The sequence below is a fragment of the Ylistrum balloti genome, unplaced genomic scaffold (genome assembly GCF_031769215.1).
Source record: "Ylistrum balloti isolate Yb309-2 unplaced genomic scaffold, AGI_CSIRO_Ybal_v1 Utg370280, whole genome shotgun sequence".
Taxonomy (NCBI): domain Eukaryota; kingdom Metazoa; phylum Mollusca; class Bivalvia; order Pectinida; family Pectinidae; genus Ylistrum; species Ylistrum balloti.
Window position 1 is genome coordinate 257,578 of NW_026782215.1, and position 20,517 is coordinate 278,094.

At 33.6% G+C, this 20,517-nt stretch overlaps 1 protein-coding gene across 1 annotated transcript; it reads left to right on the plus strand.

Annotated features, from left to right (window-relative positions):
- The first annotated feature begins 1,668 nt into the window (after window positions 1-1,668).
- LOC132552783 (hephaestin-like protein) lies at window positions 1,669-20,373 on the plus strand. Its single transcript, XM_060216976.1, has 15 exons — window positions 1,669-1,887; window positions 3,503-3,729; window positions 5,314-5,523; window positions 8,653-8,911; window positions 9,357-9,463; window positions 9,739-9,865; window positions 10,352-10,578; window positions 11,148-11,338; window positions 12,937-13,006; window positions 13,295-13,507; window positions 14,113-14,290; window positions 15,386-15,528; window positions 16,662-16,834; window positions 18,218-18,449; window positions 18,647-20,373. The coding sequence occupies exons 1-15, from the start codon at window positions 1,754-1,756 to the stop codon at window positions 18,967-18,969; spliced, it is 2,814 nt and encodes a 937-aa protein (XP_060072959.1). The 5' UTR covers window positions 1,669-1,753; the 3' UTR covers window positions 18,970-20,373.
- Window positions 20,374-20,517: the final 144 nt, after the last annotated feature.

The window sequence follows — 20,517 nt, forward strand, 5'->3', positions numbered from 1 at the left end:
CAAATTTTTTTTTCTATTGGCAGTCGAACGAACCATATATTACTTTAAACTGGTATATGCAATAGTGGTTGAATATGGATAATCTTTTTCTTAGAAAGACATTCTGGCAACTACAACTTAACAGGGCAGTAGGTCCGTAATTATACATAAGTTTGTGACACTCTTAAGTTTAGTATTCCGGACTTATTAACTATTGTAGAAGCTCTTGAAATAATTCCAAATACACTTCACTTATATAAGAAATCATCATAATTACTTATATTAATCATGTGAAAGTAAACCTCAACCAAATCGTAATCCAAACTCAAAGTCGGTGAAACTAGGGCAAAGTATGACGAAAATAGGTATTTCCACCGAGACTGATGCAAATGTAAAAGCAGACTAAGAATTGTCCGGTGTTTCATCAACGACACCCATCATGCAAATATTGCACTATACCAATACAAAATGTCTCATTCCAAAAAGTAATATCATTTTTATATAGACGAAATTGTAGTGGAACCTCCAAGCTGCAAGAATGTTCAATTTCATACCCTTCAGTAGAATAGGATCCATTGTGATCCTCATTGTGAGTATAAAGCATAATCTTAAATAACCTCCACCTCTGGAAATCTTGCATTGTATGTTTATCTGTCGGCTGTGGTATCTGTATTTAAGACAAGTCCTAGGATATTGAATAAACTGCGACATTTTAACACAATGAATATGATTAAATCGAAACCATCATGCTTATCATACATCGTGGTGTTCCTTTGAACTCTTAAATATTAAAGATTTAGCTTACTGATGAATATGAAAAATATATTTATATTTCTCTGATATGGAGGTAGTATCCTTACTATTATAGTAGACAGTTTAAACATCTGGTGAGAATTCATTAAAACTATATCAATAAGGACGTATGTAAACAAAAGTGAATGCCATAACTTTGCACATCTTCAATAATTACACAAAGTTGTGAACATTTTCTAACATCGACAACGGTGTGTATTATACACAAAATACCTTAGATAAAAAGGCAGGTAATGATTGGGCACAAAAAGAGAAGCAGCAATCTAAATATGTCTTTTAATTTATTTTCGTCTCCCTGTATCCACGTCTGAAGTTTAGAAATGTGCTGTTCAATTTTGTTAGTTTTATACAATCTTTTATAATTGATGTCATTGTCATTAAGATGTTTTCCATCATTGTACTCTGAATCGTAGTACCTTGACGCTGCTAATTTTTTTCAATTATCTTGTTCAATTAATAATTGATGATTATTATGGAGGAATATACTATTTAGAATGTCAAAGTGTACTGACGGACGAGCGTATACTCAAGTAGGTTTTGTAAGTTAATTTTTGTACATCGCTATATACATTATGTCTAGCGCACCCTCTTAATGTCGTTGTGGATTTATTTCTTCTGAGAGGCACGATAAAGGAGATTTTTTACATTAATACTGGTAAAATAAATATCAATAGCAGAATCATTTAGTCATTAAAGAAACGATTCGAAATCGCTTCTGAATGATACGAAGAATGTCAATCTATTGGCATTAATTACACGGTTTATTCTTATTTATTTGAGAAAGACCCCATAATGACCGCTTAACTTCTTCAAGGTCACTTGCATCAGCACTTCTAGTAATATCCGCCATACTAAGAACAAAGGATATGGCTTTAGTACGTAAGAAAAAGTAGCGCTGATACAACATACACTGATCAGCAATTCCACTAGTATGTAAGTTTTGTAATTCTCCAATTGTACAATGTTAAGGCTAGTGGTTTTGTCTGCCTTAACAGCGCTAGTGTCAAGCCGAAATGTAATATATTTCCTTCAGGCCGAAGAATTAGATTGGGATTATGCTCCTTCAGGTCAGGACCTCGTCAATGACGATCAAACGTGAGTAATTCTTTACTGTAATTTCATACTGTCGAAGAATTTCATGGATTGTTTATATTGTAATAGTTAGAAAGAGTGGTTACTACATTTCATTCTTGTTCAATTTTAATGCAGCCGAATGGAGTGCGTTGCATTCACGTCTTCAATAATTCAGTATTGAGCATATGAAATTCCTGTTATTACAAGGGAGTAAAACATAACAACCTATTAAACAATGTTCCCTTCTATGAAAAGGAAAATCACTCGAAATTCGACCAACTTCATAGACAATTAAGGAAGCATCTGACAACTATCAACTGTTCGTCTAAATGTAATTCATTATTGTATATCTTATCATTAGTCTTGCAAAACATTTTTTGCCTGCTTTAGCCTACGAAAATACAGAAGAATGATTACAAAGAGAAAAAACAATCAATCATGAACATTTAGTCAACATGTAATACATCCTATCTGCTAGAGAGAATAAGTATGTATTTATGTATATGATATTTTGTGATATGGAAGAGATGTAGCTGTCTATTTATATATCTGAGGCGTTGAAAACTTTAATATGCATACCATATGGGGAGTTGTCAAATACAGGATGTAAGACATATTTAGTATGCACTTCAAGTCAATAAAAAATATAAACTTAGCAATATGCTATCCATGGCAGAGATATGAAATTCATTATATAGGCCACTATATCTAAGATATGATATACACTGTGTGCATCGCTTGCTAGTCAGGACATATGCAAAGAAAATACCTGGGTTATTCTTTAACGACGAAACATATATATTGATATAAGCATTCCCGTATGTTAGGCACGACTTTTTTGGAAGCATCTGTTTTACCGCAATGTCCTCTATGTTGGTTTTCTTTTTCTTTTGTATTTTTGCTGATTTCCAGTTTTTTGCTTCGCATAATCTGTTTGGTGTTGTATTAATTTTTCTACCAGAACCAATCGTTTGACAGGGCAATGAAGGTCATTGTCCTAGTGTTCTTATCTTTAGATAATGATATTGATAATGCTACCTTTGTTGGGTGTGCGTGGTCTTAATTTTGTGATGTTGTAAAGTTGATTTAGATCATTACATCAGTATATATCTTAAAGGTAAATCATCAACAACTAGCCACGTTAACCTCTAATAGAAGCCTTTAGACCATCACCAAAGAATTTGATCTCCGCACTAAATGTCGACATGAGAAATTAAAAAAAGGATAACACATTAAAGCAAAATGAAGTGTATCAGAAATCTAAGAGCAAATGAATAAATATAATGTTTTTCGTTCTATAACGATTTCTTCGCCGAACTTTGTCAACAACACCATATATCCCGCCAAACCTAGGGAAATTTAAACGTTTCGGCAGGTACCTTACAAACACAATTTCTTTTTTTCGAGGAAAAAAAGTACAATGATTGCATACAACATATAACGGTATTGTGATATACATGTAGTACCTTATCCTGTTTTTCTAAAGCAATGATTAATTGTACATTTTTCCTGACACACATCATTTCATCCTAATTTGTAAAGTAAACTAATGTTTCTTTCTTTTTTGTTTATCAAGTATTGAAAAGGTAAATTGCAAATCAGCATAAATAACTATTTAAAATATGTGGGTTTTCAGCAATGCTGGATTGTACCTGCAAAGAAGAGTGTACCGAAAGGTTGTTTACCGACAGTATCTGGACTCTTTATACACAGAAAGAGCTTCACGAGCAGAACATCTCGGTATCCTTGGACCAACATTAAGAGCAAATTTTGGGGATTCTATAACAGTACACTTCCGGAACACAGCTAGTCATCCTCATTCAATTCATCCTACACGATTGTCTTACACAAAGCAAAATGAAGGTATATGAATACAACTAATGTATACTGGTTCCTTTACTCTAATATTGGAGGTCGGATGGCACAATGGTAACACACTCGACTTTCACTTGCTCGACTACCTCGTTCGCTCTTCTCCGCACCAAAACTTCTGATTAACATAAGATGATTAAACATTGATTACACGATAGATTAAATTGATGTTAAAAATAAAGTCATCTCTTTGACAACAATTACAAAACCAGTTATTCCAGCTTAAATTCATAGTTGGCACGGATGTAAGTACTCGAGGGGATTTACATTGGAGTACCTGGGGGAACCTATATTGTCGGCAAGTTGACGCCATACCATTTCACTCCCTTTCAGAGAATCGAACACTCTAGTACCCAACCACCTCTGTTAATGTAATATGGTAAGAGTTTGTGTATACCACTCTGCCTACCGACCACCTCTTTTAATGTCATTTGTTTATACAGTATGGTAAGAGTTTGTGTATACCACTGTGCCACCCGACCACCTTTGTTAATGTTATATGTTTATACAGTAAGGTAAGAGTTTGTGTATACCACTGTGCCACCCGACCACCTCTGTTAATGTTATATGTTTATACAGTATGGTAAGAATTTGTGTATACCACTGTGCCACCCGACCACCTCTGTGAATGTTATATGTTTATACAGTAAGGTAAGAGTTTGTGTATACCACTGTGCCACCCGATCACCTCTGTTAATGTTATATGTTTATACAGTATGGTAAGAGTTTGTGTATACCACTGTGCCACCCGACCACCTCTGTTAATGTTATATGTTTATACAGTATGGTAAGAATTTGTGTATACCACTGTGCCACCCGACCACCTCTGTTAATGTTATATGTTTATACAGTATGGTAAGAGTTTGTGTATACCACTGTGCCACCCGACCATCTCTGTTAATGTAATATGTTTATACAGTATGGTAAGAATTTGTGTATACCACTGTGCCACCCGACCATCTCTGTTAATGTTATATGTTTATACAGTATGGTAAGAGTTTGTGTATACCACTGTGCCACCCGACCACCTCTGTTAATGTTATATATGTTTATACAGTATGGTGTGAGTTCGTGTATTGCACAGTTAGTAAGACATGTCAGAAGTAGAGCGTGATTTCTGACCAGTGTTGATAGAAGCTTTATGGAAACACGGGATTAGGAATGCATGATGTTTAATTATGGACATATGTTTGATTATAACATAACAAGGAAAACATGAATAAGTAAATATATGTCATTAAGTCTTCATAATCGTTTTCATTTGCGAGAATATACAAAAGCAAATAATTTATTGAATTAAAGATTTAATTTGTATACGAAAATACTGCCTTATGCCATTTTCTCCGAGCAGGAAAGCTCTATTTTTTGCTTTGTGTTTGTATAACATATTTCAGCTTGAATATCAAAGCCCACTGTCATTCCCCTAAGAGTGGACGGGGTAAAATGGGCGAAAGTTTAACTGAAGCGAAAGTTTTCCAGTGTACAAAGGTAAATAATTGTACCATGTCAGAAGTATAGACAATGGATAAAGTTAAGAAAAATAATATGGCAGTTTACTCCAATTATGTTATTCAGGAAGTCAATATGACGAATTATACGAATTCCTGCCACAGCCCGACGACGCCGTTTCTCCAGGTCAGACGTTTACGTATCATTGGAACGTGACTACTCTCAACATGCCACCACCGGACGTCACGTGTGTATCCGGCTTGTACTACTCTGACACTGATAGAGTTCGTGACGTCAATAGTGGTCTGGTCGGTTTTCTTATCTTGTGTAACGGAGGTTAGTACGCAATATTGAAACTGATACAATACCCTGTTACATAAAAACTCGAATTTTTAAATGTGTCACATACGTGATAGCCTTGATTGTTTCCTTGTTTCAGTGGGTTCTTAACCTCTTTTTAGTGTTTTTTTTCAAGATTTTCCTGTACCGATTAGGGTCATGTGAAGACGCAGCTGACACGAACTAAAGGAGCACATGCATGTTGCACCCAATTGCAGATGATAACATATATGATTTGTTGTTTATTTCCTTATGTTTACTCACATGGCCCGAAGGACCACAAGGGATAATTTTGTTCAAACCTTAGACTTTTTTGTTAACCATTAGGTCCAGAAAATTCCCGATCACAGGGGTGAAATTTGTCATAACCAGTAAAAGATTTCTCCTGGTAAACAAAATGGCTGCGAAAGATTAAAGGTTGTGTCTAGGTCAACGTATGACAATATGAGAACATAAAAAATGACATTTATCTATAATTTATGGTCATGAATGTCACTGCTTAGAGTTGACTATCAAAAGCGTAAGTTTGTTCTGATAATAGACTGAAATTGGATGGATGTGCCAACTTTTAATACCAGTGGTGTACTTCTTAATGTATTTGTGATGAACGTTGGCAATATGTTTGATAAACCAGCGCTGCAGACCCATTTGGCCTCTTGCTTTTTTGTGTTCTTTTCTTCTGTTTTCTTTAACCTTTTTTGTTTATCCTGACAATAAAAAGAATATGTGTTGTTTTTATGTGAAATTACATTATATCGGCCCTTCATCTTTTCGATGAAATTCATATCTTCGTAGAATAAATTAATTTTACCAGAACTTGTATACTAAGATTTCTTGATATAAAGTACCAAATATGGTTTCTAAAAATTGGTTGGACTCGCACAGAAATCCATGAACTAGATCTCTTTTTCCAACAGAATTCACCATGGAACACTATTTCATACGTGATATTGTACGTAATCCTCTCAATAACACATACATTCAGAAGATGCAAGTTGATGGAATTATGGAGAAGTTTTAGTGTCACCATAGTGATATCATTGAGAATGATTCTATTTCATTGTGTGGTATGAAGCTGGACGTTAGTCAGTTTGCTTTTTGTTTCCGTTGTTGTATATCTTGTTTTCGTTTGGTGACATTACTTACTTAGATTGATCAATGTTTACATGGCGGGTGTTTTTTTCAGGATTATCCGTGTAGATCTTTCATTTGATCATGTTTTGCTCAAGTTTTATTGAATTTGAGTTCGGATTATGATTATTGTACTATAACCAAACCATTACCCCACATGAAATATTGTACCGTAATTATTTCAATAGCGCAAAAATAACATTGTACCGTCATTATCTAAACAATACTAGAGTAGCATTGTATCGTAAACATCTCAATAACTCGTAATACTGTACCGTAATTATCTCAATAACCAAGATATGGTATCATATTTATTTCAACAGACCAGACGTAAGTTGTGTGTACCGATATATATCACCTCAATCACCCTAACATAACATTGTAACATTGTACCGTAATTATTCAATAATCAAGGCGTAAAAATTTACCGTAATCATCTCAGTGATCCAAGCGTTACATTTTACCTTACTTAACTCAATAATTCATACTGAACATTTTATACAAATTATCTCAGTATCACAAATTCAACACTGCCTATTATGATATCAACAATGTTAAGATAGCATTGTGCTTTTATCATCTCAATCACGACGTAATAATCTCAAGAATCCACACCCAATAGTTATCTCAATTACCCTAACATAATAATGCACATTGATTATCTCATTAATTCACTTTTGTGTTTTTGTACAATCTATGATATTTAAGTAAACTACGTGTGAAGCGTAGTTATTATGCAGCATATAAACATCATTGTGTATATATCTTATAACGGAAATTTTAAGCTAAGATGCCTGCCGACCATAAGACGTCAGGGCACTTACTTGATAACGAGCTTAGAAGAAAACTTACTCAAGTGCTAGCCATATTATCTGTGTATGCTATGTGTACACAGGGATATGTAACATTGTATTTTAAAACTCCATGGTACTGTAATACATAGTGAGAATCTGTGTTTATATTATGAATAAATGTCGTAATTTATTGTTACATGCCACTGTGTTTTGTGTACGTACATTGCATATTTTGAAAAAAAGATATATTATATATATATATACATCCTTCTTTCTAAGTATTAGAGTGTTAAACCACTTGAAAAGTAGCACTGACACATTTAAACCACTCCATGTCTTTTCATATGCCACTCATTTTTGTCTCAGAAATATTTGACATCAGCTGCAAGCAAAACCTTGGCGTCCACGTTATTATCATAATAACATATAATTAATAAATATACCTTCCCATTTTTGATGATAATTATAGCCAAAGATTCAAATATCATTCATTAGACAGAAAGATTAATAAAATATATTGATGCAATAGTCAATCAAATGAAAATGATCTCACCAATAAACAAAAGAAATATGATATCTAGGTTCGATTCTTTAATCAGACGTCCGATGTAAAAGAGTCACCTTGACTTTTTTCCCTGGTGCTCCAGTTTCCTCCCACAATCAGACACATCACACGATCCAATCCGGCCTAAAGGAGTGATTATCATAATTGTATAGTTTTTTCAAACACAAAATCGATGGATCTTTTGAAAATAAAATCAAAACCTTTCACGGAGACTCTTATAAAAAGCATTAAGATCAATGGTTCCTCCGTTTATAATGCAGTTTGTCCGATTACAGTCATGACAAGTTATACAATATCATGTATCATATTATGTTGGCGCTTGTATTCACTTATTCCATAGTCAATTTATAATCGTAAACACACGGAAATTTGTTTGGTATATACATATTGCTGTAAAACGTCACTCTAGAAAACTGAATGCTTTTTTAAACTTTTGCTTACAAGACAGAATTATATTCTTTCTGTGTTTGTATATATCGTTATCATTTGTAACTAACGGCAATGACCAGAGAATATTTAGTTGTTTTTCTATGCTTTTAGATAAAGTCAATGACATGTAAAAATTCAATTGTTTTCCTTTATTTGTAAATAGCGGCAATGACCAGGGACCATTTATTTGTTTCCCTTCGCTTGTAGATGACGTCAGTGAGTCTGAAAATCTGCACATACTCTTACAAAGTTTTGACGAAAACTTGAGCTGGTACCCAGATTCTACAGATTCAGCACAGGAGAGTAACATAATGCATTCTGTCAATGGATTTGTATTTGGGAACCTTCCTCCAGTTCATGTCTGCACCGGGGATGAAGTGACTATGCACTTTGGTAGTTTGGGAAGTGCAGCGGAACCTCATACCGTGAGAATACACGGACATAGCTTTGTCTACAGAGGTAAAAGGTAAAATTTCCTATACACACTAGTTGTGTTAATGATATATCACAGTGTGGATGTTCAAATATTTTATATAGGTCCTATTCTACCTGAATAAGTACAAGTCGATTTATCTTTATCTTTAAATAACTACATTGGATTATATATTGCAAGACTATTCCGTTTTTTATTCACATCACCAGTAGTATCAAACGTTCGAAAAATTCGCTGCAAGGAAACTTTATTTCCATGGCTATTTACATTGTTTAGTGCATAACATGATACAAATACTTAACGTATGATATTTAATTCCTTTAGAACATGTATATATATGGCCTTGATAAGTACTACATTCTATGCATGGTATTAATATGATAAAAATCTTGATTGGCTTCATTACTTTATCTTTATCAATTCCCGATCTTTTTTACTTGTAAATGGTAAAATAATGATATGTGTTCGATCATCGCAGGCAACCTTCCTTGCCCGTTATTTCTGGACTCACGGTTGATGCTCAGTTCCTAGCAATGGAACCCGGAAGTTGGCTAATGACGTCACAAAATCCGAAACTAATGAAAGGTGAAATTTTACAGAGTCAGATATTCAAAACATGTCTGAGATTAAGACAGGATAAATTTGAAGGTTTACTGCAATTTGAATATAATCTAATTCTCAGGAAGTGTACCATAAATTGGATAATGCGAAAATTCCATTCGATATCTTATATATTTCTTGGTTTACCATATATATAAATAAAATGTTAATAAAAGCACAACTCATTGCTTTACACTATAATGAGCAAAACAAAATTCGCTTTCTTCGATTTCATGCGTCACTTTGTTGTGTACGTTTAGCTGGAATGCAAGCGATGCTAGTTATCGAGGACTGTAGTAATTCGCCTATAGACTACGTGGTGAATGGAGTCATTCGCAAATATTACCTAGCCATTGAAAATGTCATGATTCCAGGTCGGAGAGAAAGGTAAGAAAAAAATTGATGTCAAACATTGTTCAGAGTGTGAAAAACTGGTTAATATTTGATGGCATCTCTTTGTTCATGTTGATATTTATTCTGTTTATATCCAATGTTGTAATTAATATAAATCATTTTCATGATGTAATAGGAAGTTTAAATAAGAAAAGAAAAAGAAAAAAGCAGGCCGAGCCATTGATGTCAAGAAAGATTATAAGTAGGTCGTGAAATCCTGTCCAGACAGAACTCTCAATGTTAATCATTTTTGTAACACCATAAATACAGTTAAAGTTTTACTATTGATACAACTTTTATTTTTACTTTTGCAGGTAAATAAATCCATGATTACTTAAAGAGCAAGTTTTTATTTATGGATGGTTTAACCCAAGATGCAAAATTCTTTTAGTTTATTGACATAACATTTATTTCTAGCTAGAATTGAGTGTTTTTGTTATGATTGATGAATTAATTCAATTTATTTCCTTTTCATTGAAGCCTTGTTGGATTTGTTGGATATACTGACTCAAGATTCAACACAAAGCAAATGCGAACGAGAAGTGAAGATTATCTAGGAACACTGGGCCCACTGTTAAAGGCAGAAATTGGAGATACTGTGAAAATTGTTGTGAAAAATAACGACACACACCCGCATTCTCTGCATCCAAACGGAGGAGTTCGTGTCCACAAATACAACGAGGGTGCTTTCTATAACGACTCAGTTGGTATGTATGAGTGACCATGGAACAAAGCGTGTTAGCAATACATATTCTACCTACAACAAATCAAAGACTAATTTTTTTATCCAATGTCCATTCAAATTCGCTGATCTAATTAGCTGACTGTAAACTAATTGTGTTTCGCGGTTGCCCAATTCCACGATTTCCGCAGCGATTAATCTTTGCAATCATATTCTATTATAATTTTATCGTTCTTGTTTTAATTCGCAAAGCTTTCCTTTCGTGGCGAAATACTCCCATATGACTGTTTGGGCCTCGAAATTTGCAAGAATAAATCGCATACAAAAACAATAGTTGGTGTACAGTCTTCAATAGTCTCCGGTAGATTGATATAATATTTAACACATGCATGTTTTAATGCCGTAAATACAACTGCTGCTTGTTTTGATAGTCATATATCATAAAATAATTTAAAGGATCAATGATGTGACGAGTTAATGAAATCAAATATCATCCAGGTCATCTATTGCTCTTCCACATTATCTACACTAACGAGATTATCACAATCACTGATTTAATATCAACATCAAGAGCATGCCTGAAACCTTTTGCAGAAACAGCACCAATCCTACCAGGTCATTCGAAAACGTATTTCTGGACAGTCTCCGCGTTTACTGGCCCTACAGCTTACAATTTACCTTGTATGCCAGGCTTCTACACTTCCGGAGTTGATGTCATCAACGAAGTACACAGTGGTTTGATCGGGCCCATATTGATTTGTCAAAATGGATTACTACGGAATATGGTAAAACAAAAAGCTGAAACAATATATCAAAATACTATTTTTTTTTCTATGAAGATATGTTTGTTAACACGAATATATACACATTCTTGGCAAACTTTAGCGTTACACATGTGTATAACATTGTACCGGTGAATTTAACAATTTTATCAATTTGATAAAAACTTATTTCATCACTACATGTTGGAATAAACCGCACAGCGGTCTATTCAAAATGGGGTCATCTTGTTGTCGAGCGTAATGTTACAATATCTGAAATTTTAAAAAAACGTGCTAATGTTTTCCCGCATTTATTTGAACACCTCATGTGTGATAATTTGTTTTACCTTTAAAATGTTTTCCGTTAAATATCGTATATATTTCAATATTTCACACGTCTAACAGAATATACAGAGGATATATAATAGTGTCTTCAGTCATAACAAGTATATTTCACAAATGTGTCTAATATTTCAAGCGCACTCATGAAAGATACAAAAAGTATTACAAACACGAACGAGATATATTTGTTATTACTGGAGACACCAATAGATATTCTATTTATTACATTTGCACAAGCAAGAGAGCCAAGTCACTGGCATGTTAAGAACAAATTTAAAACGAGGAAGCAGACAAGGTTTCCGAGGGCACTACTCACTCATTACAACTTCGTAGTGCGCGACAAATATTGTCCTTTTTATAATCATTCAATATATGTTTACAAAAAAAAGAATCAATGTAAATTTACTTTTCTCTTCCCGATAAACAATTTGTATTGTTCATGTCGGTAAAAGACAAAATTTGTTGTAAAACGTTCAAAGAGTTTAACCCTCGATAAGTTTCTATGCGGCTGAAAATATGAAGGCAACCTACAGTTGTCACTGTTGATGACACGAATTCCCTTGAAATGTCTAACGTGTTTGCTTCACATTCAAGACGTTGGGGATTTGATTTGATTTGATCACTGATAAGGTAGTTTGCGTTGCATTGTTTGCTGGCTTTCATGGATATGAACGTTTACTTTGGAATCGAATGTCGTATCACAAGTAAAACAACCCCTTCAGATGTCTGGTTTTGTGTTTTTGTCAATTTTATCAGATGATTTGTGTTCTCTCTTTTCATTGGCTTAATCTGCAAAAGCGTTATCTTTCCCTAGTGAAAAATAACATTTTTATCAATGACATATTTCGCTATATTTCACTAGCAAAAATGTAATAAAACTGTATATTCTTCACGAGTGCATACTGATGAAATGTAAATGGCATGTAAGCGGAAACCATTTGATATCCTTTATGTATTGGTATATATGTGGTTCAAACTGTATTGCTAGTTAATATATCTTATATAATATCTGAATGTTATATCACAAATGAGCTTGAACTGGTCTTTCTCAACGGTGTCATGGTACGAAATATACACACATACCAGTGTTTATTTTTAAATAAATCGATACTGAAATTTATGAAAACGTTCTTGGATTTTTGGTAAGTATTCCCCCTCCCAACCTCTCCTAACTTATATAGACCCCAGCCCTAGGCATCACTGACAAGTCCTAGATGGACGAAACAGTTAAATCTAAATCTAAATTTTGAGTAATGTAACGTTCTGTTTATTCGTTTCAGGATCCGGGGATGCGAGATATTTTTCTTTTCTACATTCGAAGCAATGCCAAAGCAAGCAACGAAATCCATGGTAAGTTATTGTGACTTTACGGTCATTTTCATTTTGTCTCACCATTTCAGAGGAATGTTTACATTATATTTGTAGAGATTTTTCTTATCAATTACATTGACGTTAAATGTATTCGGTAGGTTTTCATTTTCACACTTCATATAACGACAGCAAATTTCAATCCTTACTTAATCGTTTCTTGATATTCAGTTTTCAAGAGCTCGCAATTTTCCATCTCATGTGTAACCCGGATACTGTTTGTCTCTCAAAAATGTTTATTTACTGATAGTTTATGTAATTACCTTGTAGGATTGAACGGCTTCCCGTCTAATGCCTTCCCGCGAATAGAAATAGATGTTGGAGATACAGCCAACTTCCACGTCATGAATATCGGATCTGATGACACAGCGTCTTCATTGTTTGTTGATGGTATTTTCCTATCGCTAGGTGGCACTCGAATATTGACTCTCGGACTGCATCATGGTCTTATTAAGTCCGTTCAGCTTCCTGGCCATAAAGAAGGTATATATACATGTGTAGCCCTTTTTTTACTGAACGATTCGATATTGAGATGAAAGCTGGTATAAAGGCAACAATGTGAAGGCATAGGTCACTGGATAATTTGGTCAGAAAAAAATTCAAATATAATTTTTTCGTTAAATGGCCATCAACAATTAAAAGTACTGTTCAAAGATTCTGTTGAACGACATTTGGTTAACTTTATGTTGTTATTGTCAGAAGTGGTCTTGGATGCATGTGTTATTACCATAAAAGATCAAAAGTGACTCGCCTATAATGTAAATGTAATTATGACAATACCAACGCTCTAAAATAGGTCTACTTACATTGTTGCATTTACCTATAAACATCATATTAGTACTACGATAGCTTATCTATATTTTTTTCTTGCCATGTTTAGTTCTTACTTAACGAAATATGAGGGTCCTTTCACACAGTAGTAATCTTGTTTTTCGCTAACTTATAATGCATTTAAACATATGAATATCATATTCTTTTTTTCTTTTTGACATGTAGATAATAAATGCAGAAGTAGAGAGATTCACAAACAAGTTCTGCTATATTTATTTCCTCTATAAACAAAGATGTACTGGTTAATTTTTCCCCAGGACAATGGAAAATTATAAATACTGCCGGTGATGAATTATCCTTCAGTGTCCGAGTGGGCTCGGGTTTAGAATCAAGGGATCCTTTGACGTCGAATGTTAACCTCACGTTTTACATTGCAATTAAAACGGAGACGTTTGACTATACCAGCAGATATTTCAGTACGTCAGAGTGGAGGGGGTATGTACGATTTTGGAAATTCTAAAACACTTTAGAAAAAATTGTATCTCATTTCAAAATAGTGATACCTGAGATACCGACAAGTCGGTGCTGTCATGATTGTGTCCTTGGAAAAGTAATTTCACCCAAATTGCTATGGATGACACGTGACGGGTCTCCCATATGAAGGTCAATGAGGAAGACATCAGCTAGTACAAGGAAGCCCCGTCTAAAAAATACCTGGCTGTTCTAGGGGCGACAAAACCAACCAACCAAGCTAAAGACAAAGAGACAGAATGGCATTGTCATAGATCTGTCTACTATGTTTCCTGATTTGAGAACGAACCGTTAAACTACTTTTCGCATTTTGTTACAAAATGATGATACATTGTGTGACATGAAGCTAGACGTATTTGATTTCTTCAGTTTGCCTGTTAGTTCCGTTGTTATTTACCTTGTTCTCTTTGAGAATGTGTCCATTACTTAGTTTGATTGATTAAGATTTACATGTCGGGTGTCTTCGATGAAGAGGAAGACGCTTACTCTTCCGGAACACATGGTCTTATTCTCCTTGTACTTTTCCAGGATTCTCCGTGTAAATCTTTATTTTGTTCATTTGGTGCCCTAGTTTTATTGAATTTTTGTTTGAATTATGAATTATCATTTATTTTCATATCTATTGATTACATCATGTCTTCAAATAAGAAATATATCGACCACGTCAGTTCTTTATACTCGACAGCATTGGCAAACAAGGACACAACAGACTCTCCTACAACAAAACTCTTTAAGGACAGCTTTCCAACAAGCTTTATGATAGGCCAGATAATTTCAATTTCTTTCTTTTTTTATTTCTCGGTAGCAGTATAACTGCATCCCCGACCTTTATTGTTTCCATGTTGCAGTTTATGCGATATTCACTCTTTATTCAATATCCCGATTGACGTGGTTCTTATTTGGGAACGTGACATTACTCTTTGAACACTTTGTCTTCCACTTTTCAGGAGCCATCATGTAAATCTGTCTTTCATCTATATGTTTGCCCTAGGTTCATGAATTTCAGTTTGTATTAAAACCCAGTGCTCTGTTATGATATTTGTTTTGTCTTTTCTCCAGTTTGCAGACCGGGGATTATAGAACAGGACCAAAGTTCAAAAAGGCAATGTATCAATGCTACATACGCGGATTTTACTGGCCCTGTAGGGAAACATCAAAACAGCCACCTCTACGTGTAACTGCTGGCACGAATATCAAAATTAGTAAGAATTATTGAACTTCTTTATTACATTTACATAAGAACTATCAAACCCGATTTTCTCTACTTAACTTATTCTTTTTTAAGCATCGGATGTCAAAATTAAGTTCGAACATTGAAATTATTGGTATGTCTTAATTTCATAACTATGGTCATGTGGCCATCGCAACTTCTACATGATGATTGTGAAATCAATGATCTTAAAAAACGATCAAACGACACGCGAGTGAAGATTTCTTTTCAATACATATTGAAATAAACGTCGCTGATTTAGTTAAAATATAATAGATATTTGATCTTTTTTCTCCGATTTTATGAGAAAACTTTCGTCAGGTCAATGACCAACCCTGAGAACAAATCCATGATGTCACTCTACTACATGTGTAATTATTATATGCTTCGTCGAGACTTTTTTTCCTAACGTGACTTTTCAAACTTTGGCATTGGATTTTAATGTTTTGCGTCAATCGATATCAGCTGTTTTATAAGGTCGAATATGAAATTCAAATAGATAGAACACATTTAATCAATACAGGTAAAAGCAAGATGTGTTGTTACATTTAACAACACAGTATGTAATTTCTATGAAATGTTAGCGTGCTTTATGTCAAACGCTTGATCAAAATTATGAAATATTTTGGGTGAAGTAATCTTAATCTTTTGATATTAAAACATTAGCTACAGTTATTCCCATTTACTTCTAAATTATGGTTTGATTATATGATATTGATAAATTGATTTTGACCATTTTCCCCCATTTCCCATTGTTTCTGTGTAACGTTTTTAGTCAGTGTTTTAATGTATTTCCTTAAGAACTTTAGCCAACAAATAATGCAAAGAGGATAACTCCGTAGTTTTTTCCAATGTTAAATGTATACAAATACATAATTAGATTAAATATGCATTTAAGTTCAAGACTTTTCGTGTAAAGCAAAAATACGGGGGTTTTTTTGCCCTTTTGAAATAACGTTTACATATTACACACGGAATAACGAATAATGATAATAATTGTTATTTATATAGACATAGTTTCGCTCTTATCATTTAAGAGATACACTATTAAAGAAGAGTGCTCAACTTTAATCTTTAAAGGAGCCAGTTTATAGAAATTTTCCATTGACGATGTTTATTTTCCAGTGTTTCAAAACAACAGCACCCGAAACTTCTCGATGTATTCTCCTGGAGTAGTAATACGCCGGTCAGACGGTGGAACGCGTATGGTTGTACGACCCATGGAACAAGTAGAATTCATATGGAGCATACCAGAGTCCATCGGTCCCGGAAGTGGAGATCAAGACTGTGTGATGAGAGTATGTTTATATTGTCTATAATTACTGTATCTTTGTGAAAAACATGTTTTGTGTTAACTCACAATATGCTTGTTCGAGGAATAAGATTTTTTCCAATACAAATGATTGGATGGATCACTTTGCTTTATAATTAGGATCCGGTAATGAAAATATGGGAAATTAGTAAAAACACTATGCATGAAAATTGTATGTGTGATTCATGAAAATTATCATTTTATTTATTTATTTATCATTCTTATTTTCATAGATTATAATTAGTCAGATGCATATATCAAAAAATCAGTGCAGAATCAAATTCTTATAACCTTTTTGTCTAATTTTACATTTTCATATTTTACATTACAAGAACAAAAAACAAACAAAAATTTAAAAATTGGGGGACCTAGATGCATATACTTTCTTATTGTTGATATAACATGATTCTATACAACTTATCCATTGAAATATATGGTACTATCCCATGATATTACAGCAGGTGTCTGTCTTTTAGATGCTAAATGACATCTTCCATCTATTACAGGTTCATAATATTCTAAATACATTTACTTCATCTTTTCTGTAAAAGTAGAAGAAATTAAAGTATTATGAGCAGTAAGTCATGTTCTACAATGGTGACCACATGGATTATATACTAGTCAGTGCTTATTATCGATGGGTTTTGTTTTTCCACTTTTTAAGTAAAGAAAACAATAAAGAAATATGAAATTGTGAAAAAAAATAATAGTAACAAAAAAAACAAACAGAAAAAAACAAACAAAACAAACGAAAACAAAATAAAAAACAAAATACCAACATACCAACATAATCATAATCCAAACTCAAATTAAGTAAAACTAATGCAAAATATGAACAAAGTAAAGATATACTAGGAGACTCCTGAAAAGTGCAAGGAGAATAAGACCACGTATTCCGGAAGAGAAAGCATTTTCTGCTTCATCGGAAACACCCGCCTTGTAAATCAATCAATCCAAGTACGTAATGTCACGTTCTCATGTTGTACAACAATGGAATCAACAGACAAACTAACGAGCTTCAAACATGTCCAGCTTCATATAGCAAAAAAAAATGGAATATTTCTCCATTAGGTCACTATTACGACCTTAAAACTTATCCATAATTATCATAAATCTGACGACTTCTTGCATAACATTCGCGAATATGGTATAGGAACAGGCCGTAGAATAACGAATCAACTGCGACATGTAAACACCATAGGTTGGGGATACAGGTAGGTTGCAATCCAGATATGGAAAATTCACAACTTTTGTCTGGTCGATGATTATTAAAATTCATTAAAAACAATCCACATTGACTGATTTCGAAGTGTGTAAAATGACTATGTAGTAAGTATCATTTCTTATTGATGCCTAATGTCTATTACAGAGGTATTATTCTAATGTGAATTCGGAGCGAGATGTAGCTACTGGTCTGATTGGTCCACTGATCGTTTGTCGTAACTACGCAGGGACCATCGCCGACGACACGGTTAACATGCCATTGCTTGTCGGTGTGGTCAATGAAGCGAAAAGCTGGTACATCGATGAAAATATTCCAGCTGGTTATTCGTCAGTAAACCGTAGCGATCCTAGCTTCATCAAGAACAACAGGATAACTGGTATGTATACTATGTTATCATTACTGCACCAGATGATATAGTTCAAAAGATCATCTCTTATTCAAATAGGCTATATTGCTACTGCTAATATTGTAATTTGATTGGTCAAAAACAAGTAAAACGTCAAAAAACAAAGTTTCACTTATAGTTTTACCTTATATCATAAAGCAAATGTAATAAAATCAACTTTTCTTCAGTAATAGGTTACCGTTCTGCTGCACTTGATTGGATTAAAGAAGGATACATCAACAAGAGAACGGGCTTTTATTTACATAATGTTGGCGATGAATTTCATTCGATCCACTTTCATGGCTGCATCATCACTGCTAGCAGTGACGTAGAACTAATTGGGCAGAACGTTGTCTCTCTCTTCCCTAGGGAAACTAAACACGTAATCTTCTCGTGCACACAGGTTGGGAGCTGGCAATTTGTAGGCATGAGATACCAAGACACAAAACAGAATCATAAGCTCGCTGGACTGATTGAAATCATTCCAGAACTAACAAGTGGTATTAGTTAGAATTATGATTTTCGATTCTGAATAGCATTACTAAGAGTTTCGAGATATCTATTTGCATGAGGGTTTCAAAACGTTGAAAGTATACAACCTAAAAAAAGAATATTGATTTGAAGATAGATCATACATGTAAGGGCATCTGAGCGATATGAAATATTTTGTTCATAACAATTACGACAAGGAATTTTAACCGCAATTCAATTTGGAACTAATCTATAGAAAATACTTAAACTCATCTTATTAGCAACATTTATACAGTGGTTTTTGTACTGATATTTTTTATACATTACTTGCAAATAGAAAAGAAATTCAGATATACTCAATACTAATTATCTATTGACCAAGTAGCCGTCCATGGCCGCTAGTTGTTAAACATGTTATTGTAAAATGGTAAAAATGTAAACAATTTAAACCCTTGTCGATGTTCCCCAGTCAACATAATCTCACAATATCTACATTAAACAATAGTGATATCCAGCTGCTTGTTCATAGCTTGTCAATCATAATTTTGTACAGTGGTCAAACAGGTAATCAATCATCACATACATTGAGTCAAATGGTTGTTTATTCAAACGACATTACACAATCAAGTTATGATAAGTACATTATATAAAAACATCGCAACATAACAATTACATAATTTAACATAACATTTTCTGACATAAACTTTGATCACTGCAGATGAGAGTCACCAAGCATACAGATTGGACCATACAAAATCATACAGATTGGACCATACAAAAGCATACAGATTTGACCATACAAAAGCTCACATTCACATAGTGGCCAAATAATGACATAACATGCATCCCATCCTATGTATATTCAGTATTCCGAATACAGATTGTCCGTACTTTACAAGTTGTGCCGTCGAGAGATTGTTTTTTCACACTTGACTGACAGAAGTAAGCTATTTGTAGAGAGAATGCAATCGAGTCAATTTTAACCTAGAATTTAGTATTACCAAGCTTTATGTTATGGATTGATTACTTATACCACACTTGTTCCATAGGTAAATAAATACTCTGTTCTAGTTTTGTAATGTATAAGTAACGATTTTATTCTGATATGTGTCAATTACCTATACTTTGTAACGTAGCTCTGTTTCCCAGAATGTAAATTTATAATATTGATTAAAGTACTAAAATGTATTTTGAGATTCGGTCGAAGTTTGCTGATTTAGACAATCTGTAAACATTTATTGTCATACAAGGACAAAGCTGAAGGAGTGTCTTAAAGGTGTTTTTAGCTTCTTGTTTCTTGTGTCATTTTTGTTTTTGTTTGTTTGCATTATTTTTAATGTGAAATTGTATATAAATATGTGTTTATCTTCATAAGTTACACTTAAATTTCAATTTATATATATATAATTCTATGATTTTCCTGAATAAAATCATTGCAAATATTTATAGTTTTATATGTATTTTTCTACGATTTTCTTTCAAAACCAGTTCAAGCAATACATGCATGAATGTTCAATTTTAATCGTCTCATGCGGCACGCTCTGACCTTTCTTCAGTAGACTTTACCATCTAAATATTTTTTAACCAT

Coding starts and splice junctions, on each gene's coding strand:
- LOC132552783 (XM_060216976.1), top strand. CDS start 1,754: ATGTTAAGGCTAGTGGTTTTGTCTGCCTTAACAGCGCTAGTGTCAAGC. Junction 9,464..9,738: donor AAATCCGAAACTAATGAAAG/GTGAAATTTTAC, acceptor GTGTACGTTTAG/CTGGAATGCAAGCGATGCTA. Junction 9,866..10,351: donor ATTCCAGGTCGGAGAGAAAG/GTAAGAAAAAAA, acceptor TTTTCATTGAAG/CCTTGTTGGATTTGTTGGAT.